Source organism: Megascapheus bottae, chromosome 2, assembly GCF_031878675.1.
Source record: "Megascapheus bottae isolate mThoBot1 chromosome 2, mThoBot2.hap1, whole genome shotgun sequence".
Lineage (NCBI taxonomy): Eukaryota > Metazoa > Chordata > Mammalia > Rodentia > Geomyidae > Megascapheus > Megascapheus bottae.
Window position 1 is genome coordinate 84,234,391 of NC_143510.1, and position 25,470 is coordinate 84,259,860.

Sequence of the window (25,470 nt, forward strand, 5' to 3'; positions counted from 1 at the left end):
TTCTTTCTTTCTCTCCCTTGGGTTTATTCCCATTCCACTGCCTGCTTCAGAGGGATGCTGGAGGTAGAACAGGCTCAGCCTTGCTTCTTGGACTCACAAGAAGGCAAGGGGGTGTGGGGGGGGATGGAAGCAGAGCGTGGGCTTGTTTAATGGGATGCAGCTGCAGGGGCCTGTTCCCTCTGGCCACACTTCAAGGAGAATAAGATTTGAAGACAGCAGAGCTTGAAGTTTCTCCTCCAGCTCAAATCATCCCTTTCCAATCTCCCCCATCCAGAGGGGCACTCACTGTGGTTCCCTTCACCCTCAACACGTCTTCATGGCAGCAGTTTTAGTGATCCATAAGCATCTTAGCATCCTGAGACAAGCAGACGTTCACCAGATTCCCTGTGTGATCCATGTTTCAAATATGGGGTCTGGGCATGTAGCCCAGAGGTATAGCTCCTGTTTAGCATGTGCAAGGCCTGAGATTTCATCTCTAGCATTGAAAAACAAAATAAAACAAATGACAGCAACAGCAATAACAAATGATCTCTGGGGGAAAGATATCCCACACTTATAGCTGCAGGTGGTTTTCTTTGGGCAACTCCAGGGTTGTTTTATTTTTATTTATTTTTTTTGGTGTTGTTGTTTTAGAACATCCTGGTTTGGGGTGATTGGATCTAGTGTTATGTTGAAGCCATCATTTTCAAATGATGTACATAGAACACAGAAGAACATGCAAAGACAGCCCAGATGGTTGTCCTCATTTCCATTTACTCTCTTTTACATGTGCCTGTTTATGTAGATGATATCCTTGACTTTGTATTTTTAATCTTCCTACTCTAACCCCCATTTTTATGTCTTTACATGAGGGCTTTTTAAAATAGTAGCACTTTTTCTTTTACTCTTTACTATGTCATGATTTATTTATAATATTCCTAAGTGAACTATGATTTATGAAATAACCTCTATAACCTTGGGTGGCTTAGTCTTTCCAGTTTTTAACAATCAGCAGGGAAGTGCTATCGTAAACATCTTTGCACACAAATCTTTCTCTTTCTGTTGAATCAGTCCCATGGTGTAATTTCCCAAAAGAAAAGTGACTGGGTTTGAAGGGTGTAAACATCTTTCTGGCTCCACAGCCATCGTGCATATGGACATGTTTTTAAAAATCAGTGTTCTCTCTGTTGGCATCCTTTGCCAGAAACATGCCAGAAGAACATAGTACAAATGAACAATTAAAAAGATAATTCCCCATTTTTAACTCATCTAAGCATAGAAATGAAAATATGGGTGTGGGTCGATGCGTGGCTCCTTTTTATAACTGTGAGTATGCTTTACCGATTCTCTTTCTAACTGTCTCTTGACTCAGAAGAAAAGACAGACACACAGTACAATGGCCCTGTCAGATGGATAGGACCCAAATTAATAAAATTAGAAAACAGAAAGGAGGTATCAGAACACATACCAGTGAAACCCAGGAGGATCGTTAGGGAATATTTTGAAAATTTGTATTTTCATAAACTGGAACATATAGACTTTTCTCTATATATATAACCTACCAAAATTGAATCAAGAAGATCAGCTATCCAAACACATCTTTAACGAACAAATTGAAGCAATAATCAAGTCTCTCAATGAAGAAAAGCCCAGGACCAGATGGATTCCCTGCTAAATTCTACTCAACTTTTAAATATAAATGAGTGCCAAGGTTCTTCAAACTATTCCATAAAATAGAGAGGGAAGGAAGACTATCACACTCATTATTTGAAGCTGATATTACCCTAATATCAAAACTAGATAAGTGTACAAGAAAAAAAAATAGAGACCATGTCTTTGATGAACATACCTGCAAACGCTCTCAACACCAAGACTTGCAACTGCGTACTGGAGGCTCATGTGTTCAATCCTAGCTATCAGGAAGCTGAGATCTGAGGACTGTGGTTCAAAGCCAGCCCAGGCAGGGAAGTTCATGAGACTTATCTCTAAAACTGGACATGTACCTGTGGCTCAAAGTGGTAGAGCACTAGCCTTGAGTGGAAATGCTCTGAGACAATGTTGAGGTCCTGAGTTCAAGCCTCATGACCACCACCAACAAAACAAGTAAAAAACAATTGCAAACAAAACTCAATAGCACGTTGAAAAGATTAGACACCATAGTCAGTAGAGGAATTTATTTGGTCCTCCCAGGAGACCTACTAGATGAGCACCTTATCCTCATCTTTGAGCTAAAGGAACTGCCATCAAGGGATTGATTGGCTTTATTAAGGCCACCTAGGCTGTAAATCTTTGTGTATTCATTTGCTATAGCAAATGACCACAAACTTGGTGGCTGAAAACAATAAGAATTCATTTTTCTACAGTTCTGGAAGGTCTAAATCCAAATCAATGTTTGGACTGGGATTTTTTTTTTTTTTGCCAGTCCTGGGCTTGAGCTCAGGGCCTAAGCCCTATCCTTGGACTTTCTCAAGGCTAGAGCTCTACCACTTGAGCCTCAGCACCATTTCCGGCTTTTTTTCTATGTATGTGGCATCGAGGAATCAAACCCGGGTCTTCGTGCATGCTAGGCAAGCACTCTACCACTAGGCCAAACTCCTGGCTCAGGATTGGTTTCTTTTTGACCCTTCCCTCTGTTCCTCTCCCCTCCCTTCCCCTCCTTTCATCCTTTTCTTCTTTCCTTTCTCTCTTCCTTTCTTTTTTGTCCAAGACCAGAACTCAAACTTGGTATCTGATGTCATGGCTCATTGTTTGGCACTGTGCTACCTGAGTCACACCTCCAGCCTTCCATTTGAAGCTGTCTTCAGGAAGGATCCTTTCTTCCTTCCTCTGGTTCCTGGCTAACCCTGGTACTCCTGGTGACCCTTGACTTGTAGCTATGTCCCTTCTGCCTTTGCTTCTGACTTCATGTCATAGGCCTTTTCTCCTCTTAGAGGACACCAGTCACAGGATTTAAGGAAACTAATCTAGTATGACTTCATCCTAATTTAATTATAATTACAGTAGCAAAAACAACAACAACAACTCTACTTCCAAATAAGGCCACATTCTGATGTTCTGGGTAGAAACTGAATTTGGAAATGACACTATGCTCTAACCAGGTCCCTTATCATCTTCTAGAATGAGGGAGAGGAAAAGGAAAGCAGCCCAAGGAGGCCCAAAGTTTTCCCAGGTGGCTTTAAAAGAGATAAAGGGCAGGTGACATTCCCAGAGCCTTCATAGAGACTAGGTGGCCAGGAGACTTGTCTGGTGAAGCAGAGTGGCCTGGCACAATGTGGCTAAGAGTAAAGGGCCCTGGGCAGAGCTGAGCAGCTCTCTGTGCTCCTACAGAGGAGGGTTTGGGGGCTCCTACTCTGCCATGCATAAGTCGCTACAGTCTTAGTGACCTGCGCCACTTCCCTGCTTCCTCATTCCCGGCTGGCCTGCCCCCCCTCACCCCCTCCGCTGGCAGCTGCTCTGTATCTGAGCGTGGGGAACCCCAGAGGCAGACAGCCACGTGTCCAAGTTGGAAAGTCAGACTTGAATCACCAGACACTGGGAAGAAAGAATGTTGGCATGTTATCTGCAGCCCTGCAAAATCAATTGCTAAGGGAACCAGGGGACCGCAGGGGACAGGGTGAAACCCTGCGGCATAGGGGGAAGGCAGCTGAATGTGAGTTGCCAGGCGGGTGTCTGTAATTGCTTACTGAGGTGGATAAAGAGTGATTGCAGGGCTGTCTGTTTTGTTTTTATCCAAGTGAATGGAAAATGAAACATGTCAGGGCTTTCCTAGGTTCATTGCTAATTTCAGTTTCTCTACATAAAAGTTGAACATTGCCTAGGTTTTCAGAGACAGATGGGGGAGGGGGTGGGGATAAAGGTCTGTGCGGAGGTCTGGTAACTGGTAGGTTACCAGAAAATACCAGGGTGTCCCACGAATTTGCTCTGCGTATGTGAGTTTTCCCATGTCAATGAAGTTGACATTTATTTACAGAAAAGCATCCTGAAAACACTAGCTTCTCTAATTTTAGCAATCTTAGTATTGATACTAAGTATATTAACAATCTTTGAGTTCATATTTAGCCTTTAACAAACCTGTCTTTTCATAATTTAAATTACATTTAAAACTTGATCGCTCTAAAGTCTCTTTTGAATACTTGTTGCCTGATTTGAAAAATATCTAACTGATATAAAATACTTCAAATTTAGAAATCAGATTCCTTACTCCAATATCATATATAAAACATGAGAAGATTTAAAAATAATCTCTAGGTAAAGATAGTTCATTCTAGTCTCTCATATTGATATTACAAGGTAGATGTACTCAAATAGGTCAAAAACTTCTTGATAATACTAATCTAGCAGACTTATTCTGAAAAAATATGTACTTATTTTAAAAATGGGCTTATTGAGATTTCATTTTATGTGTAAAACACCCATTTTATGTGTAGCTGTTGATGAATTGGGGCCTATTTACAAAGTTGTACAAACACAACCACTGCTTAATTTTAGAACATTCTAGGAAGAAACCCTTGTCCATTTATCCTTACTCCTTTTCCTGTCCCTGACCTTAAGTAGCCACTGATAGACTTTCTGTATCTCTAGTGTTTCCTGTTTCACATTCTTTCTCTGCTTCATTTGAAGTCACCCTAAGTTTTAAAGGTAAGAAATCTGTCATGGCAAGCAATTATAGAATCCCCTTTCTAAGCTGTTCTGTGGGTGACAGTCCCTTTGACCTGAGGCCTCTTCCTCTGGGCAGAGTGGAGCTTGTGAAGACAGTGAGTCAAAGCCTGCCTTGTGCACTCGACCTTGCCCAGAAAATGGCCCTTGCAGGGTGGCTGTTGATTTTTTTTCCCAGTCAGGCTTGAACTCAGGGCCTGGGCACTGTTCTTGGACACTTTTTCCTCAAGGCTAGTGCTCTGCCACTTGAGCCATAGTGCCACTTCCAGCTTTTTCTGTGCACCAATGAATCAAACCCAGGGCTTTGTGCATAGGAGGCGAGCACTCTGACAGTAGGCCACACTCCTGGCTCTGGCTGTTGATTCTTACCACTCCTTGTCTGTCCTTCAAGCTCATGGGTTGGAGGTTGGGACACTAAGATTGGTGTGAAAGAGCTGTTGGGCTGTGCTCTAGGTGGTCACAATGCAGTGAGCATATATTGTTCTTTCAGCACAGCTGGAGCCCACAGCCAGCCTACTTGCCTAGCAGCCTCTGGGGCTTGCCACATGCCATGGATGTTCCAGCGTGACTCTGAACATTCACATTCACAGTGATATTGCTTACAGTAACCAAGAGGTAAAGAGTACAGGTGCCCATGGATAGATAAGTGGATCAACAGGGTGGTGAATCTATATTACGAGATATAATTCTGACATGTCCCATGACACAAATGAACATCAAAGACAGTACGCTTTGTGACATGATTGTCCTACAGGACGAACAACAGATGGCTGCTCTTGGATGAATAACTTAGGTCAGTTTCACAGAGGAGAAGGTAAAAGGATGTTATTGTAGGCTGGGGGAGGGAAATGCGAGGTGTTTGAGGGGGAAGGGTTCCGTCTGGGATGATGGGAAAGTTCTAAAATTGCACAGTGGTGATATTTGCACTGCAGTGTGAATATGTTGTGTGGCTGAACTCTACCTCTGGAAATGCCTTTAAAAATAAAGGCAAAACTTGCTGGTGCTCAGACCTATATAATCTTGGCTACTTAGAAAACTGAAATCAGAGGATTATGGTTCATAGATATCCAGTTAACTAGTAAAAAAGCCAGAACTAGAGGCTCAAATGGATGTGAAAAAGCTAAGGGACAAATGCCCAGACTGTGAGTTCAAGCCTCAATACCAGCACAAAGAAACCAACAAAACCTCTATTTCCTTCCTGATTGCAGAGACCCAGGCTGACTGCCTGCTTTTTTTTCTTAAAATTTTTTTTTTAAAAAAATGTTGTTATACTGCTTTCCATAGTGGTTGAACGAGTTTGCACTCCCACCAACAGTGTAGTAGTGATCCCTCCTGGCCACATCCCCTCCAGCATCTGTTGTCATTCGTTTTCCTGATCCTGGCCATTCTAACTGGAGTGAGGTGGAATCTTAGACTTGTTTTGATTTGCATTTCTTTTATGACCAGAGATGTTGAGCATTTCTTCATGTGTCTATAGGCCATTTTTGTTTCTTCTTCAGAGAAGACTCTCTTTAAGTCTTTGGCCCATTTTTTAATGGGATGGTTGTTACTTTGGAGGTTAGTTTTGGAGTGATTCAATTTTTTGAGTTGTTGATATATTTTAGATATGAGGCCTTTGTCCGTTGTTTGATTGGTGAAGATCTTCTCCCACTCTGTAGGCTTCCTGATTAGTTTACTAGCTATGTCCTTTGCCATACAAAAGCTCTGCAGTTTAATGCAGTCCCACTTATCCAGCCTTTCTCTGATTTGTTGTGATTCTTGGTCCTTATTAAGAAAGTTTCTACCTGTGCCAAGGAGGCCTAGTGTATCTCCTATTCCTTCCTGTAAAGTTTTCAGTGTGTCAGCTTTTACCTCCAGATCCATTTGGAGTTAATTCTAGTGCAAGGTGACAAAGAAGGATCCAACTTTAGTTTTCTGCAGGTGCTTAACCAGTTCTGCCAGCACAACTTGTTGAAGAGGCTGTCTTTCTTCCATTCTATTTTTTTGGCTCCCTTGTCAAAGATTAGGTGGCCATAGGTCTGTGGTTTAATATCTGGGTCCTCAGTTCTATTCCATTGGTCTTCAGGCCTGTTCCTGTGCCAGTACCAAGCTGTTTTGATAATTATAGCTCTGTAATAGAGTCTAAAGTTTGGAATTGAAATTCCTCCAGCACTGTTCTTTCTGCTAAGAAGTGTTTTTGCTATACGGGGTCTTTTATTGTTCCATATGAAATTTTGGATTGCCTCTTCTATTTCTTTAAAGAATGACATTGGGATATTGATGGGTATTGCATTGAATTTGTAGATAGCTCTTGGCAAGATTGTCATTTTCACAATGTTGATTCTTCCAATCCAGGAACATGGGAGGTTTTTCCATTTCCTTAGTTCTGCTTTAATTTCCTTTTTTAGGGTTTTAAAGTTTTCATCAAAAAGGTCCTTTACATTCTTAGTTAAGCTAATTCCTAGGTACTTTATTTTCTTTGAGGCTATTGTGAAAGGAGTTTCTTTCCTGATTATTGCCTCGTTCCTCTCACTGTTGGCGTAAAGGAAGGCAGCTGGTTTTTGAGGGTTGATTTTATAGCCTGCTACTCTTCCAAAGCTTTGAATCAGCTCAAGGAGCTTGGGAGTAGAGTCTATAGGATTCTTTAAATACAGAATCATGTCATCTGCAAAGAGGGATAGTTTCATTTCCTCTTTCCCCACTTGGATCCCCTTTATACTTGCTTCTTGCCTTATTGCACTGTGGCAGTGCCTCAAAAGGCTAAACATAGAACTCCCCTATGACCCAGCAATTCCACTACTTGGCATTTACCCAACCATCCAGAAACAAGGACATACTAAATCCACTAGCACAACAATGTTCATTGCAGCACTATTTACCATAGCAAAGATATGTAACCAACCTAGATGTCCCTCAGTTGATGAGTGGATCAACAAGTTGTGGTATTTGTACACAATGGAATTCTATGCCGCTGTCAGAAAGAATGACGTCGCCCCATTTGTTAGGAAATGGAAAGACTTAGAAAAAATCATATTAAGTGAAGTAAGCCAGACTCAAAGGAACTTAGGCTCAATGGTTTCCCTCATTCGTCATAATCAGTAGAAACCTTGGGCTCTCCTAGCAGAGATTTGCAATAGAGCAAAATCTTGATACATAAGGCCATATAATGTGAAGCTAATTGAAAGGACCTCCAGGATATTGAAACAAAAGCCATATAATGAGTGATTGTTGTCCTTAATGTACTATGTTGTCTCTCATCTCCTTTGCTGTCCCTTGGTTATCTCATATTGGTATAGTATCTCACTTTGTTATCTGATATATTGAATTTATTTGTATTTGGATATTTGAAATTTGATAGGGAAGGGGGGAAAACCAAGACGGGTGGGGTGTGTGGGGGGGAAATGGGTACCAAGACATGTGAAAGGGTATCAATGTATGTGAATTAATGCACCTTCTATCTGGCAAATATCATGTAACCCTTTTACTAATTACAATAAAAAAATTAAAAATAAAAAAAAATGTTATAGAGGTGATAGACAGAGGGTTATAGCTACATAAGTCAGGCAATGAGTACATTTCTTTTTGGACATTGTCACCCTTTTCCTATTCGTACATTGTAAAGTTTGTTTTCAATCTAGTGCCCAGTGAGTACACTGCTGCATTTGTTTACCTTTTGTTCCTCTATTTCTGTGCCTGCCTTTATACTCTGCCAGTCCTTTCTTTCTTAAGAGTAATTCCATTTTTTCTTTTCTTTTTTCCTCTTTTTTTGTGGGTCATGGGGCTTGAACTTGGCCTGGGTGTTGTCCCTGAGATCTTCAGCTCAAGGCCACTGCCCTACTCGAGCCAAGCCTCACTTCTCGTTTTCTAGAGGTTAATTGGAGATAAGAGTCTCAGGTCCCTTTGTGCCCAGGCTGGCTTTGAACCTTGATGCTCAGATCTCAACCTCCTGAGTAGTTAGGATTACAGGTGTGAGCCACCCACACCCGGGTGTGATTCCATCCTTTACTCACCCTCTCACCAGACTCCACAAGATGCTCTGAACACCCATGGGACCTGTGGCTTAGATATAGCCTCCCCACTTCAGATTCAAAGTGCCAAAAGAGCCTTGGCGATATAACGAAACTTCACAGAGCTCTAAGTTAAAACCTTTTGTAAGAAAGTAACCATAGATGTCGTTTTATGAGGACTGTAACGCCTGTTACCTACCACTTTGTGGGCGCTGCTTAAGACTGAACAATCTCCACACACCTACCAATGACAGAGAAGCTCCTTGCTCCTTCGAGCTGCCAGGTCTCTGCCTCTCTCCCTCCTCTCTCCCTCTCTCCCTGCCATTTTTCCACCTTCCTGAGTTAACTGCTTTGATACCATGTAGAAGACAGTGCTGCAGAAAAAATCTATAATCTTGGGCCAAGGGGCTCAGGAGCATTCGTAGGTACCTGGTGGCATCTGAACTTTGACCTGATCCCTCCTGGAGAATTTCCATCTGAGGCAAGCTAGGGGTGAGACACAGTCCTGTGGTTGTCACACAGACACTTTTTGCAGGCCAAGAAGCAGGCTGTTTTACATGTTTACATCATTCCTGCCCCATTCTGCAATACAGTCATCGTTACTGTAGGTACCTTGGCTTGTCCCTGCCTCAAGTCTCAAGGCTGGATTGCTGACTGCAATCCATTTTGATTGACCTTAGTTTCTGAGCCTTCTTCCAGAGGGCTCGATTGGGTGATGACTCTAGCTGGCTTTGGCAGTGCAGAGTCCAAGTGTTAGAGATCTTGGTCCTTTATGGATTAGGGTGAGTGGTTACCCGAGTTTTAACCCAGTGACCTTGGAAAGAGAAGAGTGACAGCTGTGACTTCCTGTCCGTGGGGATCAGGCAGTGGGTCCCCTGGTACAAGGCAGAATGCACTGTCTCTGAGAGAGTGCAGAGCGACTTGGTAAGACTGAATCCAACACTGCCAGGTTTTGACACATTGGCAGGACCATGCTGGACTGGAACACTGACAGGAGTCTGCACATCTGGAGGAAACATCTGGAAATACATTGCTGTCCTGTACCCAGAGCATGGAGTAGATGAGGAATCAGGCCAGGCTCTTAGAAAAATCTGATTTGGAAAGTGTTTCATGTCAGCTACCAATGAGGTATTTTGCTAGGGGGAGGAAGGAGCCCCATGGATTGTGGGTGACTTAGGCAAGAAGAAATTATTCTGAACCAGCACACCACTCCTGTCTTTAGAACAGCTTGTTAAAGTGCTAGAAGACAGGGTTTGACTTTGTGACTTCCTCTTCCATTTGTTAGCTGTGGGAGACTGGGAAAGGTACTGATCCTTTCTGAGTTTCAGTTTCCTCAGGTGTAAATGTGAATAAATATTACATCTACTTTAAAAGGTTTTATACAGGTTACATGAACCTGTATGAAAGATGGATTAGTACTACGTCAGGCACCAAGCACCCTGGAGTAGATTCTCAGTACTTAGCATTTCTCATGCTTACCGTGTACTTTTAACATTTTTATAAGACCTGACTTCTCGCCCTGACTCTGCTAATGATGCTGGGGGGCTGAACACATGGGTGAGCCTTTTGAGGTGCTTCTGTAAGCTGAGGGGCTGGAGAAATTTTGCATTTCTCAGCATTCCAAAGGTCTTTGTGAAATTTGTGGAAGGCAGGTTCTCTCCCCTCTCTCCCCTCCCCGCACCCCCTCTTCCTCCTCCTCAAACAGAGCCTTGCAGTGCTTCTGTCCTCAGATCTGAATGAACTGAGCTGGTGGCTATGGCAGAGAGCCACTCCGAGAATGATCTAGGCCAGTTCCCTGGCCCTGAGCTCACTGCCCAACTCTTCTGCTCAGGGAACAGACTGGGATCCACAAAACTACACTCCCTTCCTCCCAGAGAAACCAGCACACATGGATGGGCTTTACTTGCATTTCACTGGTATATCTTGGCTGGTACAGAGTTCTTCCTGGGTCCGAGGAATCATGCTGTAAAGGGGGCCAATTAGATTCTAAAAGACTATGTTTAATTCCAGTGAGTATAAAAGGAGGAAAGCAGGGTCTGTAACTAAATAAAACTCATGGTAGTAGATGGCAGACAGCCACAGCTAGATGTCCTTGGGGACTGATTTCTTAGGGCTTTTGATCATCAGACATTTCATTTTCAAAGGAAAAAAAAAATAACCATAATGCCACAGGCAGTTTCTTCCTTATATGGCTAGAAACAACCTGTATGATGCTCTTCCAGGCAGTGTGAAATTCTAGGTTATTCATAAACCTTTCTGACATCTGAAAATAACCAGAGGAGACAGAATCTGTGTGCCCAGTGCCTGGCAGGACACTTGCACACTGGAGGCACTGGAAAATTCCTTGAATGAACAAATGGATGAATGCACACGGAGACATTCGAAAATTCCTTGAATGAATGGATAAATGAGTGTAGTAGTTTTTAATTGACTCTTTATTCACCACAGCTTGTTTCTGAGGCCTGTACCCCTGGGTTTGGAGATATATCTGTTATTGACTCACTTGTCTTATATATGGTCAACCACCCAGATCTCAAGCCAGGAGGAAGCCGTGGAGACACGTGGCACTTAAAGTTGATTTGGTGTGGTGGCTGAGAGTGATTAGGCTGCCTGGTTTGGGATCCTGAGTCTGCATCTTATTGTCATAGGATCCAAGCATCATACTGCCGAGCCTCAGTATTCCAGTCAGTAAAATGGGCACAGTTACAAGACCTCACATAACATGTGTGGATTACCTGTGGGAAACATGCGTCTCTGAACATGAACTGCCACCCCCTCATGTGCCAGTTACTCAGCCTTCCCTACCTAAACTCATTTATTTCCAGACCCACAGTGAGCAAGTAGACTCAGCCTTGAGGCCCTGCCATCAGCCAGGGCGCCTGTGTGTACCACCGTCTTGCATTCAACCGATTGCAACATTGAGAGTCAGGCACTGATAACTCAGGCTTATAATCCTAGCTCCTCAGGAGGCTGAGCTCTGAGGATGATGGTTCAACATCAACCTGGAGAGGAAAGTTCCTGAGACTCTTATCTCCAAATAGCCATCCAAAAACTGGAAGCAGAGATGTGGCTCCGTGGTAATGTGCCCTCCTTGAGCAGAAAAAGCTAAGAGACAGTGCCTAGACATGTGCAGATATTTGGTCTTGCCAGTCCCTAAACTATCCAAAGCAACAGCTATTTGCAGCACTTTGTGTTGCATTAGGAATTACAAGCCATTTAGTGATGGTTCTTAAGTGTACTGAAGGATGTGTGTACCTACCTATGTGGCATTTACACAAGGGACTTGAGTGACTATGGACTTTGATACCCCCAGGGGTCTTAGGGAACACCCCCCTCCATCCATATCCACCAAGGGGCAACTGCTGTTGGCAACCCTTCCTCAATCTCCCAGGTAGCACATGGGCCCTTGTTCTCACCATTTGTGATTAGCTCAAGAGTCCAAATGTGACCTCAAGACCTTACACCCTGTGGTGGCACACTTGGGCTTAGCTTTGGGGCATCTGTACTCTCACCCAACACCAGAATAAGGATGCATTCCATGGCTTTCATTTCAAATGCCACGGTGTCTTGGGGGTAAGCAGAGGCAGGCTGAGGAGATGTTATTTACTCTGGAATATGACTTGTCTCTCTGCCTCGAGTGGTGGTAATGGTGGTGGTAGTGATGATGTTGAGGTGGTAATCTTACCAAAAAGCAGTTGGTGGGCATCTTCATCTCCTCCTGATCATCTACCAAAATCCAAATTGCAGGCATAGAGCCCCCAAACGGTCATTTAAACAAGCTCACCAGTGCAACAAGTGAGTAGAACACGCTGAAACATGCTAAAGACTTGTTTTGTTTTATTTGGGGGGGGGGATGGGGGTCATTATCTTTTCCTACAACCCCTTTACTCTTGCTCCTCCACCCCAGCAGGTTGGCAGGCCCATTTCTGAATCATGGGTACGAGTATCCTGACCTGATTGTCAAACCCTGGTGTGCAGGCCTGGCCAGTGGTCCAGAGCTGAATCTTCCGTTGACTCAACTGAAGAGAATGGGAAGGGAACCACTGACAGCCCCGGCCATATTTGAATCTTGAATGCATGCTTCTACCTACTCTCCTTGACCATAAATCGACTCTAGTTTAGTGTGTATGTGATGGCGGGGAGTTACTTTGGAACAGTGGTCCGTCAACTGCAGGTCCTTCACCAGGGGAAAGCTGGCTCCCACCTCCTCTCCCTTCCTCCCCCCCACCATCCCCACCTCCACCCCTAGCCACACACAGAAGCCTTCCACCACTGGCAGGATGGCTCTCATTCTCATAAAAAGCATATAAGGCCCTGCTACTTTTGTAGCCTGGGGTGCTGAAGTTATTTTGCACCTCACCCCATGAAATCACACGCAGGGCTGGAGGTGAAGGACCCAGGCTATGGGCCTCACACAGTCAGAGCAGCTTAAAGGCCTCGTATTAGAAAAATAAACCAATTAAATAATACTGCCCGCCATAAAAGCAGTCTTGTAATAGATCCACAGCAGGGTCCTCGCTGTCGCCGTCCAATAGCCCCGGACCTCGATGAGTCTGTATGCTGCCCTGGGGAGAGAGAAATGTGGCATGGCGTGGGCATAATTTTACAAGTTTTATGGCTGTTTTTTTCCTCTCCCCAAGTGTTGCTATGTCATTGTACAGCAAGGGCAGCATTCACGCATGTGACCATTTACCTCCTTTTTGGTGGAAATGAAAAATGAAGTCATAAATGAAAGAAAAACACAAGGTAGATTTTTCCCCCCTTCCTCAAGAACAAAAAGTCAGTGTTTCTCTGGATAGCCTAATCAAAGTCTAGTGGCTTCTGTGGATTGCCATTTGTCGTCAGATCCCTGATCCTCCCTCTCCCCCTGCAAAGGCTACCAGACTTCTAGGCTGTATGTGGGGTTTAGATGCTGTGATCTTGGTTCTCCAAGGCAGGGGATAGGAAATGCTTGCCAGTGGGGTCAAATCTAGCTCACTGTCTTTTTTTAAGCAGTTGGGAAAAAAATCCAAAGAGGAAGATAAAGAGTTCTTGATACACAAAGGTCCAGTGTGAAGTTTTATGGATGTTCCATTGTTACTGCTTTCTGCTGTGTTGGTGGTAGCCGCTTTGACCCCACAGCAGCCTGTCTGGCCCTTTCCAGAAGTGTGCTGGCCCTGTTCTTGGAAAGAGAGGAAAAGGAGAGAGGATATGGGATCTTCTGTCTCCTAGAACAGACTATGTTTCCTTTCAAGGGCCACTGAGGGGACTGAAGTGATAAGCCAAGGGGGACTTGTCCTGGCAGGGATTGGTTCAGCTGCATGTCTGCAGGAGTCACATCTGCTGTTGCCAAGGACTGCTCACTGTTGCTGACCTCAGACTAACTTCTGAGCTTCTGGCTTCAGCACTCAGGCCCTGAGTTCAAGTCCCAGTACTAGCATGTATACATACACACAAAACCCAAACCCAGCCATGCCCTGCACCATGGCAATTTAGTTAACATTCAACTGACCAGGCAAGACTATATAATAGAGCCAGAAAATTCCTATCGCCTCATGTCATGATGTTGCAGCCACTGAGATGTCATATTTCAATGATAGTGCTCATGCACGGGTGGTGATGCTACTGTGAACATATCCACTGTGTTGCCAATTGAATAATAGCATCGCATGTGCAATTATGCACAGATAGGGAACTTGATAATGATGGTAAATGATCATGTGTATTTCCTGTGTATTTACTTCATGCTTCTCATTATTTGACAATATATTCTTTCTACTTATTAAAAAAATGTTTGCTGTGAAAGACTTTTCTTCTTCTACCAGCAGCCGCCTCCTCTATCGAGGCTTTACCCATCTCTTGACTACACCAAGGAGCAGGAAGTGATGACTTGGACCGTTCAGATTTGTGTAAAACTCTGTCATGTTCACACAGAGACACTATCACCTGAGGATGTTCTCAGACTGCGTGCCTGTTGCTAAGCAATGGAGACTGAGCCAACTCAGTGTGTGGTAGAGCTTGCTCTCTTGGAATCATCTCAACAGCGTCTTTCATTTTAGAGGGCTGTAGATGCTGTCGTGTTTCCTTGCAAACTTACTGGGGAGCATTTTTAGCACAGTTGAGAACCTTGGGATGAATCACTGCCTGCCACTGGATCAAGAAACAGCTCCAAGGATCTGACTTGGCTAGAAGCAAAGCTAAAGTCTTTCTTCCTTCCTCCCTATTGCCCCCTCGTTCCTTGAATGTCTGTTTCTTTGTCAGACAAGACACTTCTGTCCCTGTTCCACTCATTTCTGATCTGTTTTACTTTCTTCCCCCAGTCATGCGGAGGAATCCTTTTGGTATGGATGTCTGCTGCAGAAAGGGGTCACGAAGTCCGCTGCAGGAACTCTACAACCCCATCCAGGTAAGGCCCCAGATGTCTGTGCTGTGTGGCAATCTCTGCTGGCACCTGTCCATTTGAGCCTGAAGAAGCCATACTGAAAAACTCCAAAAGTGCATTTCATGGGATTTAAAAATCTCTCTCCTCCTCCTTGACGTTTTACTGTCAGTGGTTACTTGTTGAATCCCCTTTCTGTTAGCTTGAGCAGCCCTCTGAAAACCCCTAATCCAAGATATTTCTAAACCAAAACTTTTTGAGAATCAGCATGGTGCCTCAAGTAGGAAAGTAACACACCCTGACATCACTGATGGCTCATAGCCCCAAAGCTGATGCAGAGGCAGTGAAAATATTCGAGAAAATGACCTTTAGACCATGCATATGAAGCACAAAGAATTCCTCCATATGCATGTGCAAATGTTCTCAGATAACTAAAAGTCTACTATCTGAAACATTTCAGTTTCTTTTGGATAAGGGGTAGTCAACCCATAGAACTTTATGGAATTCTAGCAGAGATGTTTAGAATTAGGGTTTAGTATTGGACTGGACTTTCTTTTTTCTTTTTTTTTTTTTTTTGCCAGTCCTGGGCCTTGAACTCAGGGACTGGGCATTGTCCTTGGGCTTTCTCAAAGCTTGAGCTCTACCACTTGAGCCACAGCACCACTTCCAGCTTTTTTTTCTATGTATGTGGTACCAAGGAATTGAACCCAGGTCCTCGTGCATGCTAGGCAAGCACTCTACCATTAGGCTAAACTCCTGGCCCCTGGGCTATACTTTTTGCACTTGCCCAGGGTTCAAACCTGGGAGACATAGACAATGCAGGTCCCAGAAATGGAACTCTGACTTGAGGCCTCAACCAACTATGAAGAACCTCCTTCTGCACCTCCAAAGATGACCTGCAGATGGGTAAATCTGCCTTCCACATTGCCTGTGGGATTCTTCAAGCCACTGAGGCCCAAGAGGTGTATGTTTATGCACCAATTTGGCAAGACCCCCTTGTGTTGGGTGACTTTTGCTAACAGATTATCACAGTCACTCTGCTTTGTTAGCTTAGAGAGGTGGCAAAGGTGACATCTGTGTTGCTGATCATGTAAAGAGGTTCTCTTGTAGCGAGAACAGCTCTAGTGAAGAGTGTGTGTTCTTCATGGAGATTAAGAAGCAAAGTTCAGAGGCCTGGTCACCATGACAACAGCCTCAGTGGAACAATGGGTCTTGATGGGAAGGCTCCAGGGCTGGTCCATTTGCAGGGCCCATCATTAGTGTCTGGTGCTGAGAGCCGGTCAGTGGTGACATCAGTGAAACCAACTGACCTTAAGTAGCTTCTGAGAAGAGGTGTGGGATGGTAAGAGACTGCTTAAGCCATAGACTCTGGATGTTAATTTTGTGTTTGTGTGGACCATGGTGTTTGGTAGAAGAGTTTGGGCTTCACTGGTACTAAATTCTTTAAGCTTTTGCAGACGAATGAGACAAAGAACCTTGTTATTTCCACTTCTCACCTGTACTCCCTTCTGAAAAATGAGTCCTGAGTTGTGAGTGACAGTGACTCTCCTGTCACTTCCCTGCCTTGGAGCTCTAGGTATGGCAATTGTAAGCTTAATGGTGCTCCAGACTTCTGCTGGGGTCTGGGCTGGACTTTTGCACCCTCATCTCCAGGAGATAGCTATTTCCTTTTCTTCTAGTAATATGATTTTTAAAAATTTGATGCTTATTAGGTTGTACTTAGGTGTTTTATCATGATGTTTCCATATATGCTCTAACACAATCGATCATATTTACCCTCAATTATAATCTCTGATAGTCTCGCTTTTACTTTCATGACTTGGTTTTTGTTGTTGTTTGTTTGTTTTATAGTTTTATTTCCTCCTAGCTTCTACAAGTGAGAGAAGACATGTCGTACTTGTCTCTGTGAGCCTGGCTTATTTCATTTCACATGAAGACCTCCAATGCCATTTGTTTTCCAGCAGACGATACAGTTTAATTTGTAGTGTCTGAGTTAAACTCTCCTGTGTCTCTATCTCCCCATCCTTTGATGGGCGCCCAAGCTGATTTCTTCACTTGGCTATTGGATGGAGTAGTGTTGCACTGACCAAGGCAGGCCCCAATCTTTGGCTATGGATAGGATTTTGGTAGGCAGGGCGAAGTACGTAAAGACTACTCAGATGTAAACCACTCCCTCTTGGTTGATAGCCTGTATTATAAACAATTTTGGATGCTCTGGCTATTGCTGACATAACTTCCCCCTTGGCTGGAAAGTTCAGAGCCTGTCCTCGTTACCACTGTATCCTCAGTACTTCATAATACTTGGTCCATTACAGAGGTTCCCTCCCTCAACAAGTTTGTTTGAAAGAGTGGAAGTCTAAGTCCAAGCTCTTCTTTCACATCTGTCTAGCTGTACAGCCTGGAAAACATGATGAGTTCTCTATAAGAAAGACTCTTCCTTCTGATCAGAGAATATCTCTGGAATGTTGGGAGGATGAAATAATTCTGATGTGTCAAGAGTGATGCGAAGGTAATTTGTCATTTTTGTAACCACGAGGGTGGCTGTGATATTAGAAGGTCTGGCCTGAAGTAGAGGCCCTATGTCATTTCCCAGCTATGTGACTAAGCTGGTTGCACAAACCCTCTAATGCTCTGTCCCTCTATTTATAATGAAGTATAAATAATGCCCACCCTGCAGGCAGGTATTATGGTGACATGCGTGAGTTTGAGCCTTCATGGATTTACTCTCTGGTTTGCTCACTTGCTATGACAAGTGCTTACTGAATGCCACTGGGCTCCAAGCATGCAAGCAGGCATGAAAGTGTGCACAGGGCTGGGGGTCAGCCCTTGGTGTGGCTTACTCCTGTTATCTATCCCTGGGTGGTGTGCAGAAGTGGTGGAGTGTGGTAGGCCCTGCTGGGTATCTTTGTAATCCAGTCAGAGCAGAAGGGGACCCCTCCTGGGTAGAGATCACTTCCCACCTTGTGGTGGCTTGAGTGTTGTCTGGGTGAAAGGCTCATTTAACATTGGCCTAGAACTGGAAGAGGGCAGGTGGGGGTGGAGAGGCAACCCTGAAAGTCACTGGAGGCGTGGGTGGGTGAACCACTGAGTCACTGCCCTTCTTCATGAACATCTCGAGCGTGGTGTCTAGCCCAGGGAAATTGTGCAGGAATGTTGCCCCATTTCCTCGGGATGTTGTCTCAGGATATTTCCCACCCTCCCTAGGGGTGGCTTCCTTTGCAAGCTGTGATTATGTTCCATTCCCACGCAAACTCCTTAAGTGGCACTCTCCAGAGAAGCTGTCCTGGCCTGAGGCAGGCTGGGGAGTTGAGGGGAGAGAAGAGAGACAGGTTGAATGGGAGAGAGGCTTGTGTCTATAAGACAATTTACAGGCTTGGCAGCTCTTTGGGCTGGGCTTCAGTTTCTCATGTTTTTTCCTACCAGCCGAGCTGTTAAGCCCAGAGCAACGGTGTGTGGACGAAGTGGGAGACTGAGGCTGATAATTTTGTATTGCTTATCCAAGTCACGGAGAGCTACTAAGAAAGAAGCTTGAACTTCATCACAGCCACAAATCCAGGGGTATTTCTGTGATGTTCTTGCTGTTATTAACAGCAGTGGTGGCAGGAATTACCCCTCCCTTAGGAAAATGTGCTCTAATCTGATTCTAGGGTCGAGGGTTTTCTTGTTTTAATGGTGGGAGGTTTTTGGGCACTGAAATAACAATTGGTTTTTAAAGACAAAAGAAAAAAGAAAAACTAACCTCCAACTTTGTAGTTGATATTCTTAGCAAAACTGCACTCTGATGTCTTATAATTTTCCTGGTTCTCTGCTGTCTTCCTGAACCTAAAATAAACCATAATTGCCGATCAGATCAGCTGGCGTCAAGTCACCCAAAGTTCAAGAGTTGCCAACCGTGTATTTGTGGGCCAAGAAGATGTGTGGGCTGCCCGGACTCAGTTCAGACTCATGGGGCAGAGCTTTACTGTCAGCCTTTAATGGGGCATAATTGCCCTTAAATGCCAACGATGGTGAAACTTCTTGTCTTCCTTCCTCGCCCACCTCCTAGGCTTCTTGTGGCTTTCCTGAAATCTCCATAGTATCAGTCTCATAGTTCGGCCCTGCCAGGCCCTGGTCTTTCTTTAGCATGCACATTTGCTGTTTGTGATGTACTCAGGAGGTCAAACTGGTCAGGACCGAGCCAGCTCTCTGAAGACTTCCTCAGGTCCCTGGGTACCAGTTGACCAATTAGACCAATTTGGGGGTCCAGTGATGTTCCAGATAATCTGTTTGAGGGTCACAAAAAAGCCAAATAAAATCAGTAAGGAGGGTCTGTCGCCTGATGGTCCCTTCGTGATTGCTTCTTCCACATGCTAAAGCAAACTTCCATCTCTGTCAGGCGGGATCTAGTAAGAAGAGTGGAGAGAAGGGGAAGGAGGCAGTGGAAAGGGAGGGGAGGGATGAAGGAAGACAAATAACTGTTCACTGATCTTGTAATGCGTAGACTGTGGAGGGATGAGAGCCTAGCAGCTCTTTGCCAAGTGGAAAATGCCGCCTGGTGACTCAGCCTGAGGCCTGGGGTGAGCTCTGGACCAGTTGTGAAATCTACAGAGCCTTGCCACCCCCCAGCATGGTGTGGGATGATGTGCAATGAGCAATGAGTGTCTAGTGGTAGCTTATTTGTAGCTTACTGAGCTTGATAGTTTCTTTAAGCAGTAAGAGACCTGGGCCTTGCGGCTGGAGGCAGGCTAAACAGCAGTCACCCCCAGAAACCCTGTTTTCAGGTTGGTGACATTCACAGATGCTGCAGTCAGAGCATGCTGGTTGGGGAAGGGGAAGGAGAAGCCTTTGGTACCAGTGGCTTGGCTCTTCACTCTTGCAGAGAGTGTGATGGTGAGGTTGGCTGGCAGCAGGGCCTCCCAGGAGACAGTATTTGACTTCTGAACAACTTTGAACAGATGGAAAACTGGGTTGCTTGTTAACTCAAGGCCTCTTCTGCAAGTAATTTCCATTTTGGACCATAGAATCACCATTTCGAAAGTGAGATTTATCAGAGAACTTAAAACAAAACAAAACAAAACTTCTCAAAGCCCTGGAGATTCATTTTATTAGCCTAGGATTTAGACAGTGTGTGGCTGTTTTCCCTGGGAGGTTCTCATGGCCTTGTCAGAAGCCCTGGGTTGAATTCATCTTTGGTTTTTGCATTATTTACCCTGACTTCCTTGAAAAGCAGCACAAAGCACAAGTACTGAGATTGTTCTTTGTAGCTCCACTGTTTTCGTAGGAAGGACCCAAAATTACTTATCTTCTACTGTCCAACTGAAGGTTTATGGGATTGCTGCCCCAAGGGTTGGAGACTCAGTCAGAATTATGTGGACAGACCGGAAGCTGAGTTTCCAGACAATATATCGGGGACCAGCCCTGTGAAAGGATTCCTCAGGCTACCTCCACTGATCCTATGAAGAGGAGAATCCAGACTGGTTTCAGGCCATGCATCAGACAGACCTGTAAAAGTCTCATAAATAGACAGGGCTGTCTGCCTGTCCAGTGACTGCTTGGGAGGAAAGAAGCTGGGGAAGGCGAGAAAGAATAGCCATTGTTCAGTTCTGACTCTGGTCAATTAATCCCTTCATTACCAACCACCTGGTAAATGAGGAGTCCCTCTAATTATCTTGCTTTGACCCAACAGCTGTCTACCAGCCAAAGAGCAATTCATTGATTTCATTGTAGGCTGGCTCCTTATGCAAAGATACGACTGACAGAGCCTCCCACACAGCAGCTGGATGGCCAACGGGAATATTACATTAACCTGATCTTTCTGCACGGTGTTCATGACGATGCTCCATTATTCATTGCAAAGGACAATAGACCAGCCAGCTCCATTGCAAAAGCCTGAGACAGTGAGCTGTCTTTTTTTCTTTTTCTTTTTGCTTTGGTGCCATTATCTTGAGCCAGAGCCTTGCACTGGTCAAATTTCCAATAGAGCCAGGACAGATGGGGACACAAGAGGGAGACGCCATTTGGGTCACAGGAGAAGATTAGGTGGGTGAGGGCTCTGGGCCATCCCAACACCAGTGTATGACCTGTTCTTTGTCTGGTGGTCTCTGTGATGACTGGTAAGCTTGATCTACTAGTTTGTAAGGCCATGTGAGCCTCTGCAGTGTGCATACATGTGGCATGTGGACATATGTGTCTACTCTATAAGCATCCTAGAAAACGGGGAAGTCTCGGGTTTTATGGTTTGAAAAAGTCCTTCGGTCATGTCAGCTGCAGGTCTGATCCTTCACTATGTACCCTAGGAACAGGCTCCATGAGAGGTGCATGTTAACATGCCATTGTTGAACTCACTCATGGATCCACTTTGAACTCCAGCTTTCTGTACAGGCAGTTGTTCAGTTTCAGAGACAGAAGTTTCAGGAGGAAGTCTAATTTGGCTCAATAGATTCGAATGGGGAAAGGAAGTGCATGGCGTTAATGAACTTCTTCTATGTCAGTTGGGGTGAATATAATCTGACAGCTTTCAACGGGAGAAGGGCATTGGGTGACAGAATCATTTTAGCAATTGCCAAATGGTAACATAGCTGTGCAAGCTGCCATTTTCTCAAAAGTTATTTTCTGAATTACCCTCAATTATATGAGGCCTCTACATAATTTGATTTTTTTCCCCTGTAAATTACACAACTCAAGCAGCTCCTTGGCCAACTGGATTTTGACCTTGTCAGATGGACAAGCTAAAACAAAGTGCTGGCTTATAGTCAGGCTCACAGGAGAAGCAGTAGGGTGGGAAGAGAGTGGTAATGCCTTGGGGTCCCATGGGGAATAGGGTGTATGGTGTTCAACTCAACATGGCAAATAGTTGAATGTTTTGTAGCCTTGAAATTCTTGTTTGTACAATGCCAGTGGTTTACTTATTAAGGATTATGTTTGAGAATGTGAAGAGTTCTAGACTGGCAGCAAGCTGAGACAGATTACAGATTTCTCTTTTCCTTGAATTGATTCAGAAGAACCCTCCCCCGAGAAGCTCTCCCTGATTTCTCTCCCCACCCCCAACTCGGGTTGCATACCCTTCTAGAATCATGTCACCCAGCAGCAATAGAATGTAAGCCTTGTGCATTGTTTGAAATGGTCTGATAGCTTCACAAACAAAAAGATGATAGATGACATCGTTTTAGTAATACATTTTAGTTAACTTGGCATTTCAAAAAAAAATCATTTCTCTATAGCAATCCATCAAAAAAAAAAAACCCAAAGTTTGGATATTTAATGCTCTTGTTTCCACTGGGCATCTCTGATCGTGTTTGATTCTTAGGACACCGCCTCAGCTGGGCCTGGCCACAAGGAAGATTCTGCATAGCTCCTGTGGCAGTGCACTGCTCTGCTGGGTCTTGCGGATCTAGAACGTGTCCATCCCTGCCACTTCTCGCCAGCGTTTCCTGATTTGGGACTTGGATTGCACTCATCCTCAATCACCTCACTAGGCCCGGAGCCCATGCTAGGCTGGAAGCCTAATTGTCTCAGGCTATAAGCTGACGGCCAAAGACATGACAGGCAGGACAAAGCTGCTACTTCCTGTCACCCTTGTGAGCTTAGTTGGTGGAGCAACTAGTTATCAAAGCAGCAGGTTTCCCGGGGCCCAGGGAAGAACTCAGTGCCTTCAGGAATACATTGCCACTCCAGGCCAATAAGGCCTCCCCTCCCCCAATTAAAACAGCCTTCCAGACCCTTGGAGAAGGGCCACACTTCGAAAGCTATCAGTCATTTGTGTCTCAATCTCACCATCATAGGAGTGTCTATCTGTCCATCTGTCTCTGGGTATGGAACCCAGGGCCTCATACCTTGTGCCTGTTCAGTGTGTGCCCCATATTTTAAGCTCCCCACCCTTGCCAATCATAGGTACTCACCAGCACTCTGGCTTTCATCCATAGAGACGGAGTCTTTTCTGCCCAGTTACCATTGCCCTTCCACCCAATCTCAGCCTCAGTGTGGGATGACGGGTGCACTTCACTGTGTCTAGTTAAGGGGTGAGAGTTGGTCTTACTAACTTTTCTGCCCAGGCTGGCCTTAAACTGTGATCTTTCTCAGTGCTTGTTTGTTGTAGTTTTTGTTTTTGTTTTCCTGTCCACAGAGACTTATTTTCACACTCCACTGAGCTCTTGTTCCCAACTCAGTGGAGTTTGTTTGCCATTTTTCTTATGCTGAAACTAAGAATGTGTGTTCCACACACATTCTTCATCTCTGGTAATCAACAGGAAGCACAAGCCAGCAGAATAGGTATCCAAGCCTCAGGAGGGATATAGCTGGTAAAGGCTGGAAAGTGCTCATGGGGGACTGCCCGTTCCTGGGAAAAGCTATACTGACCAGTAAATCACTGGGTATCTTGGCTACAAGTTCTGGTGCCACAGTCTTGTTCTAGACCCCTGGCTGAGGCTGGCAGAAGGAAAGAGAAGACCGGTTAACTCATCTCAACTATTTGTTGCTCTGGTAAAGAGTTGTTTGTTTTAAAGCCCAGTGCTACTGGCTCACATCTGAAATCCTAGTTTCCCAGGAGGCAGAGACCTGAGGATCACAGTTTTGAAGCCAGCCCAGGCTGGAGACTTTTATCTCCAACTGATCAGCAAAAAGCTGTGAGTAGCGCTATGGCTTAAGTGGTAGAGCACCAGTCTTGAGAGAGAAAGCTAAAGGAAAGCTCTCAGATCCTAACACACACACACACACGGAATAAAAATAAATAAACCTCACCCTAAGCCCATGGCTTGTACAGATGGAATACTGTGATTTCTCACTGACAAAAACCATGGAATCTCTGCAGAAGGACACATTTGAATTGGAGAAAGCCTGTCTCTGAGCTAACAAGAGAGCACAGCCATCCACCCTGCGCGACAGCTTTGTGATTCTCTAATTGTCATTCCCAGAGAAACTTCACTCTAGTCTGAAGCGGCTGCTTGAAAATCTCATCACATTGCCTGGGGAGGTGGCATGCCAGAGTGACATTTGGAAATGAGAGAGTTTGAAGGCTGCCTCGAACCATATCTCTCAAAGGTGGTTTGTCACCACATGCAATAGCATGCAGATGCCACCCCCCCATCCACCCCTACCCCACATCCTTCCTTCTACTCCTTACCCTCGGGACTCTCGTCCGTGGAACAGTTTATCTTCATTCAGAATCTCAGCCGCCGCGCTGGGTAGATTTCCTTTCATTTGACAGGATAAATGAGCTGATGTCTGAAAAGAAGTGTGGATTCTTCAAGGAATTGGCAGGCACAAGGAGAGTTCGCAAGCAGCTGACATCCAATTATTCATGGTCATAGGGAAAAGGGATTGAAAGTGAGATAGAAACCCACAGAGACACTCCAGATCCCGGAGCTGATCGATAAATAGCCTTCCCAGACCACCTGCCTGCTACCGACCAAGAGATGCCTTGATTTGTGGCTCTCTTCACAGGAAAATTCATATGCCATTCTCAGAATGAGAAGCAAAATCCTCCACCAACTGATACATTTTTTTTTCTATCTTCTCATCCAGAGTAAAGTGTTATTTTTCTTGAGAAAGAAAAACGTTCATTGTTTGTTTGTTTTACCAGGGAACAGCATATGTTATTTTCTCTTTTTCACCCCCTTTGGCTTAAGAAAAGAAAACAATATAAAAATTATTGGGATTTGGGCCTAGATAATCAAAAAGACTGGGGCAGAGAAAAGGAGAGCCCACTGGGTTAGATTAATAATCAGATTTCCTTCACAGGATATTACCACATAAGCAAATCAAAGGGAAAGAAATGATAAGTATCTCCTGGCGATAAGCCCTGGCAATTTGCTGCCATTTGTTATCTGATTAGTGTGAGAGGCCATAGTCTTTCTTAAAACCCTGCTCCTCTACATCATCAACATCAATAGTAATAGTAGTAGGCGTTGTCCTTGTATAGTGTGTGTGTGTGTGTGTGTGTGTGTGTGTGTGTGAGAGAGAGAGAAGGGGGGGCTGGGACTTTAACGTCTTTGTATAGTGTGTGTGTGTGTGTGTGTGTGTGAGAGAGAGAGAGAAGGGGGGGCTGGGACTTTAACGTGGGGCTTTAGTCTCTTGCTTGGCTTTTTGCATAAGTCTAGTGTTTACTACTTGAGCCACACTGCTCCTTCTGGCTTTTTGCTGGTTAAACTGAGATAAGATTATCATGGAGTTATTTTTGTCTAGGCTGGCTTCAAACTTCAATCCTCAGATCTCAGACTCTTGGTAGTTAGGATTACAGGTATAAGCCACCAGTACCTTACTTGTCTTTTTCAGTGCTGTTGTCCAAATTTGCAGTGCAAAACTCAGAAGGCCATGTCACTTCGCTTCCCTTCCAAGCTTGACACCCCCGCCCCCAGATCACACTCACTCATTTGCGGAGTACCCTATTCAAAGTACAGACAAAAAAAATCTTTGGGGGGAATACAAGCAAAGCTAACTTCAAAGATGAACTCATATGGTATGGGCCATTAAGCCAGTTTAAAAAGAAATAAGATGTAAACCTTCTTCTCTGGTGCA

At 44.6% G+C, this 25,470-nt stretch overlaps 1 protein-coding gene across 2 annotated transcripts in view; it reads left to right on the plus strand.

Annotated features, from left to right (window-relative positions):
* Chst11 (carbohydrate sulfotransferase 11) overlaps positions 1–25,470 on the plus strand; it is a 174,440-nt gene that overhangs the window by 71,548 nt on the left and 77,422 nt on the right. For both annotated transcript variants that reach the window (XM_090328544.1, XM_090328545.1), the window contains exon 2: positions 14,921–15,006. In XM_090328544.1, coding sequence (XP_090184670.1) covers positions 14,921–15,006 — 86 coding nt within the window. The remainder of the gene's footprint in view (positions 1–14,920; positions 15,007–25,470) is intronic.